Source organism: Limulus polyphemus, unplaced genomic scaffold, assembly GCF_000517525.1.
Source record: "Limulus polyphemus unplaced genomic scaffold, Limulus_polyphemus-2.1.2 Scaffold8087, whole genome shotgun sequence".
In the NCBI taxonomy this organism is placed as follows: domain Eukaryota; kingdom Metazoa; phylum Arthropoda; class Merostomata; order Xiphosura; family Limulidae; genus Limulus; species Limulus polyphemus.
In genome coordinates, this window is record NW_013673697.1 from 8664 (window position 1) to 18218 (window position 9555).

Here is a 9555-nt window from a genome sequence, read left to right on the forward strand (position 1 = left end):
TACCCGAGATCCTCTCAACCACATGCTTATGTACACTGTTATTGCCTAGTTTACCCAAGATCCTCTCAACCACATGCTTATGTACACTGTTATTGCCTAGTTTACCCAAGATCCTCTCAACCATATGCTTATGTACATTGTTATTACCTATATTTCTTGACACTACATCTATATAAGATGAGAAAAGTGGATAGATTCTAAAAAAAAGAAACATTTTCCTGCATCTAAAGGGTATCAAAGTTTTTAAAAAGCTTTAGCTGTAAGTATTACAACCACTTTTGGTAATATAAAAAAATATATAAGAATCAGTAAAAATGGTAGCACCTTTACTTTGCCAAAAAATCAGTACGAGATACAGACAGCGAATAAAAAAAGAGTAGAATAATGATTCAGCAATCACCAAAGATCTTTATTTACTTCCTAAATATGAGTGAGGTGTTTCAAGAACAGACCAAAGATTATCAATTCTCAATAGAACAGGTTTCTCCATGAACACACACCTACAGAACAGGTAAGACTCAGAGAAGTTAGCTAACAACAAGATGTATTTGAAGCTTATGAGACACGATTAATACACTGTATTAAAACACAAAACAATGTTCTTGCTTAACCAGATGAGACTGGACTGGTTTGGAAACTTATTAATTACATCTGTCTGTAAAGTTGAGGATGACACTTCAAACTTCATCAGTTTATATTGAATAAAAGTATTTCAAAAGTGTGACTTTAATGAAAAAACTGAATAAAATACAAAAACTTAAGTTGTCTCTTTCTTACTTATTTATATACACAAATAAAATATGGGACATCACATTACATACCCGCAGCTGCTGACAGTAAATGTCCTTCTGGTGTGATAATAAACAAAAATTACATACCCGCAGCTGCAAGTAACTGTCTGTCTGGTGTGATAATAAATAAAAATTACATACCTGCAGCCGACAGTAACTGTCTATCTGGTGTGATAATAAATAAAAGTTACATACCTGCTGCTGACAGTAACTGTCTATCTGGTGTGATAATAAATAAAAGTTACATACCCGCAGCTGACAGTAACTGTCTGTCTGGTGTGATAATAAATAAAAATTACATACCCGCAGCTGACACACCAGATAGACAGTTACTGATATCCAAGGCATTCACCTGCTTTGTTCAAGTAAAGGTAGAATCCAGTTTTGAAAACTTTTAAGATTAAAAACAACCATCACACACAAAATTTCAAAGCTGTACTTGAATTAGGCAGTTTACATTCAATCCTACAATAAATCTGGGGTAAGTGACACAGAAAACTGAATTTACTAAAAAAAAATGCTGCGATAATACCTGTGGATTATGAAAAGTTGAGTTTTTCAACATTATTTGCCTCCTATTTTTTTTTTTAACAAATATTTTCCATTTTGCCAAAACTCAGTTCTTGAGAAAAATTGTGCTGGAATTTTCTACAATATATCTTCTAACACCATTTAATGGTTTCTCAATATGTTGCAAGAATAGTTGTTATGAACTTTAAGATGAAATATTAAGTTTCAGATTTCAGATTAAAGACAACAGAACAATATGGTAAAAGAGAGTTAAGTTTAAATGGAGTAATGAAACAAAATTATTCCTGATATTAAGAAGCTAAGAAAACATGTTACCGAGTGAGAAAACTAAGAAAACATGTTGTTACCGAGTGATGTTACTGATTATTGTTACCGAGTGATGTTACTGATTATTGTTACCGAGTGATGATGCTGATTATTGTTACCGAGTGATGATGCTGATTATTGTTACCGAGTGATGTTACTGATTACTGTTACCGAGTGATGTTACTGATTACTGTTACCGAGTGATGTTACTGATTACTGTTACCGAGTGATGTTACTGATTACTGTTACCGAGTGATGTTACTGATTACTGTTACCGAGTGATGTTACTGATTATTGTTACCGAGTGATGTTACTGATTATTGTTACAGAGTGATGATGCTAAATGTAAATGAACAAGATGTGGCTTTTCTTTCAGATACAATTGGAATAAGAACTATTCAATTTATCCAGACTTAAACCCAAGATGGAATGTATGAATGGAAATGTTCTTGGATAAAGCTCGGTAACAATGAACTTACTTCGTATCAGCTTTTTAATGTATATTTAACCAAACAGAAGAATCCTAAATACAGTTGCACACCTTGTAAAGGTCAACAGGACCATGGTAAACAGAAGAATCCTAAATACAGTTGCACACCTTGTAAAGGTCAACAGGACCATGGTAAACAGCAGAATCCTAAATACAGTTGCACACCTTGTAAAGGTCAACAGGGCCATGGTAAACAGCAGAATCCTAAATACAGTTGCACACCTTGTAAAGGTCAACAGGACCATGGTAAACAGAAGAATCCTAAATACAGTTGCACACCTTGTAAAGGTCAACAGGACCATGGTATCAAATGTGTTAAAAGTGGTAAACGAGTAAAAGAAATATGTTGACAAATTTAGTTACTAAATTCAATAAAACTAGTCTGAACACAAAAAAATACAACAGAGCTTGAAAATTTATGCAGAAGGTTAATTTTAAGCAACATCATTTCACATTAAATAGTTATTAGATCCTAAAACAGTTTGGCAGACCTGAAGATTTAAATGATATTAAAATGTTGGTGTATACAGCTGCAGATTAGAAATAACTTTTTTTATTTTTCTTGAATTAGGAGAACCAAATTGGAAAGAAGGTCTTGACGGACAAAATTGTCTTTTATCACCACCCGATGTTAAGTTTTGTAGCCTCTAAATGATTATAACAAGAACAATTAAATACAAATTCACAAATATTAAAATGGAGCATATCTGTAAGGTTTGCAATTCACAATTCCTTGCATATGTTGAGACTCAAAATTCTGAATGCTTTTCAGGACCAATTCAAGTGTCTTAAATTGCTTCCCCTACAACAAATTATCTTGAAAAGGATACAGAGTCTGCATGTTGAACAGTTCTTTGACAAATTCCACTGTGAGCTTGCCAAAAACGAATTGTGTGATCATAGCCTCCTGTAGCAAGAATGACTTGTTCGGTGGCACTATCAGTTCCCATTCTTTTACTTTAGTTTTCTTCTCTCTAAAAGTATTCAAAATATAATTTGACATGTAATAGCAGTAAGTAAAACTCATCTCTATGCATAATGTAATGAGTATTTTATACTGATCCACATCGTGAGTTTGTCTACAAACTCCTCCTATTGTTTTAGAGATAAACTTTGCAAATACACTCAGGGTTACCTATATGGCCAAGGGGGGGGGTTTGAAATTAACCTGGAAAATCTCCCAGGCATGATGAGGTTCTAAAGTAGGTTTTCAGGGTTGCTAAACTTTAATCCCGCATTGGAATTTGTGTTTCTGGTTTTCTCAGAGACACCATATTTGAAACTGTATTTAAACTCCAACTCCCAAGCTAGCAGGGTCCTGCCTGAACACACATACACACACACACACACACGTGAAACAGGCAGTTGTCATAACTGGGTTTTTAGGTATAGACCCTCCACCCTTGGGGTAGCTATAAGAATAATGTAGCAGCTTGATCTGGGCACTGGAGCCTCTCTGATCACGAGGGTAACTATAAAAATAACTAAGATAATGTAGCAACTTGATCTGGCCACTGGAGCCTCTCTGATCATGAGGGTAACTATAAAAATAACTAAGATAATGTAGCAGCTTTATCTAGGCACTGGAACCTCTCTGATCATGAGGGTAACTATAAAAATAACTAAGATAATGTAGCAGCTTCATCTAGGCACTGGAACCTCTCTGATCATGAGGGTAGCTATAAAAATAACTAAGATAATGTAGCAACTTGATCTGGGCACTGGAGCCTCTCTGATCATGAGGGTGCCAAGTAACTATGATAATGTAGCAACTTGATCTGGGCACTGGAGCCTCTCTGATCATGAGGGTGCCTTTGAACCTCATAAAAGATGATGGGTTTTTATTGCTAGTTTAAATAAAGGTTGATAACAATTTTCTTCAGAATAACTTTCAAGTATTTCAAGTTTACTGAACTTGAATAAAGTATCACATTTGTAAAGCACAAATCCACACTGAAAGCTTTAGTTTAAAACTAGTGTTAAATCCGTAGATTCTGCTATATCCAGTACAAATCAGCCCATTAAGGTTTTTTAGTTATTCTGTAAGCATTTTTAAAATACATTAAAAATTAAATCACTGAAATAAATTTATGAACTTACGAGTTAAAGCAAAGAAGGTGTAATAATACATAAACTGCACTATATCTGCCATATTCAGTGCTAACAAGGCCTTTCAGTTCACAAAATACTATGGCTTATTGGGCTGGCTGAGATAGAACAAACAGTGGTCTAGGCACCATTTATAACAAATTGCATAAACATTAACAGTGATCATGTAAACTACACAATGTAAATAAAGCATAATTATTATAAATTTTATTTAAGTAATTTACAAATCAGAATAATAAAACAATGTTATTTATTTTTAATGCCAATCGTTCATTATTATCTTTACTTGAATTAACTTTACTATCAGTATTATACAGAAGAACTGGTGAACAAGTGAGCTTGTCTTTTTGTTCCAAACCAGGTCAAGTAACAACAGCCTGAATGGGAGAAAACTACATTAAAAATTCTAAGAACATGTGAAATACAATGAAAGCTATAATTATCATTCCCAATTTTGGCTATCCTATAATAATGATGTTATAAACCATCATTCTATAAATGAAGTAATGAATATTATAAATATAATGTAGGCTTATGAACTACTTTCTCACAAAATAAATTCCAGTTACCTTCTTCTTGTCAAATCCATTCCTATAATTTAAATAAAATTTCAAATAGTGACTGCTACTCCCCCTCCCCTACACACACATATACATGAAAGAAACTATACATTAATACTTTCCTCAATATCATATAAACACTAACAGCTGTGTTTGGTACTTACAATTACATACTGCAGTAGTGAAGCTGTAGGTAAAAAGAAAAGTGTTTAATGATAACTTAAGCTTAATTCACTCTCAGTCTCATATGATACATTATACTTTATTACATTAGAAGAAAAACTTTGTGTTGCAACAAAAATATGACATATAGTTTTATAAGATTCTAATTTAACACGGAATTAATAAATAACTAAATGGTAATATTTATCCATTATCCGATAACAATATTTTTTATATGAAGCAGCTCTCGGGCTAAACGATAATATAAAAAAAGTAGCACGGACAACAATTAATATAATAAAATCGCTCAGACAGAAGCTCGAGCACTTTCCGAAAGTGGGCTCTCGACGAAGAAGAGTTCACTCGAATTTTAATTTAACTTTTATTTTTAAGCATCGAGGTTTTGTCAGATCTGTACCTTTTTCATTTAATGTTTAACTCCATTAATTTGCTGATGTAACTTTTTTTTAAAAAAGTCACGTACCAGACGATATTCCAATTAATAAAGAATAATCTAACAATTAAAACAAGACCCAATTCAACTTCTCACTTACGTTTGACTACCATTATAACCATGAAATATCAATATTCCAAATTAAAATAAAAAAAAGTCACTCTCCTTACTCGAAACGTGCGTCCTCTGATGGTTTTTATTATATCACTAACTTATGTCTATTTATTATAATTTTACATGTTCGACTGCCGTTTAATTTTAATATAGTGTTAAAAAATATATTTATAAATTAATTCATCGTGAGTTTGAAAATCTGATTTACCAACAAATGCTAAGAGATAATATATATATATATATATATAAGAAAGATGGTGAAAACAAACAACATTTTTAATCATTTTTTTTGACGCTTTTTTATATTTCGTAACAAAGACGATATTCGTTTTTTACTAAACTCGTTCAGTTTCAGTATTTCACACACACACTAGGAAAACGCAGTAAAGTTGTCAGTTTCAAAATTACTTCCCTTATTCCCTGAGCGAATCCGCTATTACGGGCATAACTATCTGATACTTGTCGGGAAATCAGTTTTTAGTTGCAAATACCAAACTGTCAAAAGAAATTATTCTAAAAATGAAACGTGTGTAATACTGTTAAATACTGGTGAATTGTACCTTGATGTAAGTCATCAAGAACGTCTGTCGGTAATTTTAAGAAAGGTGAATATTCAAAAAATGGGGATAAATATTGAAGAAAATGTTATTTTTTTTTCATAAATATTGAAGATACCCTAGGCTCGGCTTTATCAGAGGTCATTTCTAAAGAGTTTACGAAAGTTGAAATGCTGTTAAAGATGATCAAATTCAGAAATATGACAATGACACAAAATGTGAGAGACCAACACAAGTGTGTGCAATCTAAGATGTTGTAATTAAACAAAATAACATTTTACGTTGTTTGTGAATACCAATCATACCATTTGTTTTGTTATTACTCTTATTTCTATGATTTATGGTGCACCTGAAAACACCGTGTACAGTTGAACTTTTTTTCCCAGAAGATATAAACAAATTGTTTATTTGTTTCAGAAACTTTTCGGCAAATTTTTTGGAGCTGTACAAGGAACTACCTGCGCAAAGATATCTCTATTTATAAACTAATAATTAGACATAAGGCAACTATATAGCCAAGATCTCTCACTAAGAACTCTTGTGCTGCTGTTATTTTATCGAAAAGTAGGGTTTGACTATTACTCTTATAACGTACTAAAGGACCTAAATTGCGGAGTGCGTTTTGAGGCAACGGGACGCGAACATATCTTGGTTTCACTGTATGAGTACACTAACCACTAAGTCGCACCTGGTCCATTCTGGAGATATGGACTGTGTTTTTGTTTCAATATGCTACATGGGCATACGTCTTTAGAATGTAATGATGTAGGCATATCTTGATATATATGTATGTAAATATATTTAACAAAAAGTACATTTTAATGGATTTTTGTTTATTTGTTGTTAAATTTCTATTCGCTACACATATTCCAACTTTTATAAATTCGACGTTTGTTTAAATGAATAAAAGTACCAGTTTTTCATTTATAAATTATAACGACGCTGTTTTTGGTTCGTGATGGCAGAGGTCTTCGAAGTGAAGTTCGGTTAATCTAAACCATATCTATGATCTAAACGTTGGTAATTGTTAGGATTTGGTGTTAGTTTGTTCTCGTAATTAGAATAGAATGGTAGGAGTAGGATTAAAATACATTTTTGTCGCTGGATTGGGTAATAAAAATACTAATATAAAAAATGCGAGTTTATTCGAAAATCAGTTGCTTATTTATTTTAAGGAGTCACGACGATTTCTACCAGGTGAACATCGAATTTTGTATTTTTTGTAGTTGTATTGCCAGGTTTTCAATTTTCTCTGGCAAAGTATAGGTTTTACTTTTTTCCCCATTAAAACGTAATTTTTGGGGAGTTCATAGATCCTGTATTTTCCCACAGAATCCCCATCTTTAATTTGATAAATAATATAGTTCCGTATTAGTTTTTTAATGTGTATGAAGTATGCGATGGTAACCAAAGTTGAAGACTAACATTCAGAGTAAACTAAAAACAGTTAAGAAGCAAAATAACTTGCGTTTTTTGAATTTTATTTGTGTGAAAAAAAGATAAATTTCTGATTATGTTTGGAAAAATGTGTTCAAAAATCATAAATGTCTTTAATTTTTAAAACTTCAAACTTACACCTAAAATAATTTAAAATAGTCCCTGAATTTTTTCAAAAAGATGCTTGAATGAAACTAAATTTAAAAAAAACAACAAACCAAAGCCAGCTCTTCTCAATTCAAGTAATTTTCAAGCCTTCTCTGAAACTCCATTAAATTTCTTTCATCCACTACATCTAAGCTACATCTAACCACAATATCAGAAAATTAAAACTGCCTTAATTGAAAATGACTAACCTACCAAAATGTATGTTTGTGTCAATTAGTCCTACCATTCTCACCATGAAGTATGAAAAAGATTATGCATCAACACTATTAATTCACTTAACAATCTTACACACCTCAATCAGATCCCCTCTAACTCTTCTTTGTAACTTAAGGAGCCTTTGACTGAACATAATACTTCCAATGAGGTCTAATAAGTTAAATATAAAATGAAATTATGATCTCTTTTGACTTGTATTCAATATTTCTGTAGATAAAACCTAAAACTACTATTTGCCTTGCCACTGGCAACAACACATTGCTTGAATGGTTTAAAAGACTGATCAGTCAGAACACCAAAATATTTTTTCTTATATACTACTGCTTTGGTTAATCCCATCAAATTATACTTATTTAAATTATAACACACATGAATTACCTTGCATTTATTATAACTTAAAGCCATCTGCCATTTTTTTTTACCAATGCAATAAATAGTCTAAATCCTTTTGTAAAGCAGCAGCATCCTCTTCACAGTCAACAACACCCAAGATCTTAATATCATTAGCAAATTTATGTAATTCATTGATCATTCCTTCATCTATGTCATTGATGTAAATCAAAAAGAGCAAAGGTTTCCTCTCAGTAAATGTACATATACAAGAGTAACAAAATGTTTTCATGTTAGTAGATAAATGCACATTGATGAAACTTTGTAGAATGGATGACAACTGCCTATTGTAGAGACACAAGTGTAGAGGACGATGTTTCAAAAGTCTTCCACCTTTCATCTTCAGGTCCTGACACCTTCTTATTTTGTTTCTTGTTATTAAGTTTCTTCTTATACTGATATAAATTTGAGATGGTGATAATTGGTTATTATTCTGATTGGATTAATATCATCAGTGAGGTTCTCCAGATGTGTGGTTTGGTGCATTTGTAATACGTTTTTTATTTTAATGATTTTGAAACCTGCTTAGGGAATAACACATGTAAATTTGGGGAAAGTTCTGAGATACTGTGTAAAGATAGCACTGTTGATAAGTTTCTTTAATTGGAAGGATCTGACTGATGTGAAAATTTAAATACTGAGATAAACAAAGGTTTAGAGAGAGAGAATGATGATTGAGTAATGAAATGAACTTAAAAAATCCCACAGTAAGCAATACTAAAATGTGAATACATCCACTGTGTAAGAGATGAATAAGTTCTTCTGGGGGAGGGGGTGGTAGTAAAAGGTAAGGTAATATAAAAGTACAGTTAAAATATAAGGGTTATTAGAATAATTATGTGTCTAAAAGGTTCAAGCTGTGATACTTAACAAGTATTTCATATAGGGCTGTGATACTTAACAAGTATTTCATGTAGGTCAGTTATAATGTGAGGGTTATGTGTCTAAAAGGTTCAAGCTGTGATACTTAATAAGTATTTCATATAGGTCAGTTAAAATGTGAGGGTTATGTGTGTAAAAGGTTCAAGTTGTGATACTTAACAAGTATTTCATATAGGTCAGTTATAATGTGAGGGTTATGTGTCTAAAAGGTTCAAGCTGTGATACTTAACAAGTATTTCATATAGGTCAGTTATAATGTGAGGGTTATGTGTCTAAAAGGTTCAAGCTGTGATACTTAACAAGTATTTCATATAGGTCAGTTAAAATGTGAGGGTTATGTGTGTAAAAGGTTCAAGCTGTGATACGTGACTAGTGTTTCATATAGGTC

At 32.1% G+C, this 9555-nt stretch overlaps 2 protein-coding genes across 4 annotated transcripts in view; one reads left to right on the top strand and one right to left on the bottom strand.

The window, feature by feature from the left end:
- The window catches only part of LOC106475100 (target of rapamycin complex subunit lst8-like), an 11159-nt gene extending 5568 nt beyond the window's left edge, over window positions 1-5591 (bottom strand). The window contains exons 1-4 of one of the 3 annotated variants that reach the window (XM_022379307.1): window positions 5504-5591; window positions 2949-3092; window positions 1130-1146; window positions 879-913 (exon numbers count right to left, since the gene is read on the bottom strand). In XM_022379307.1, coding sequence (XP_022235015.1) covers window positions 879-913; window positions 1130-1146; window positions 2949-3068 — 172 coding nt within the window. In that variant the 5' untranslated portion in view covers window positions 3069-3092; window positions 5504-5591. Of the gene's footprint in view, window positions 1-878; window positions 914-1129; window positions 1147-2948; window positions 3093-4951; window positions 4971-5503 lie in introns of those variants that run through there. The other 2 variants (XM_022379309.1, XM_022379308.1) reach the window with 2 other exon arrangements.
- Window positions 5592-7030: 1439 nt separating this feature from the next.
- The window catches only part of LOC106475101 (ATP synthase mitochondrial F1 complex assembly factor 2-like), an 18418-nt gene continuing 15893 nt past the window's right edge, over window positions 7031-9555 (top strand). The window contains exon 1 of the mRNA XM_013935799.2: window positions 7031-7271. Coding sequence (XP_013791253.1) covers window positions 7142-7271 — 130 coding nt within the window. The 5' untranslated portion in view covers window positions 7031-7141. The remainder of the gene's footprint in view (window positions 7272-9555) is intronic.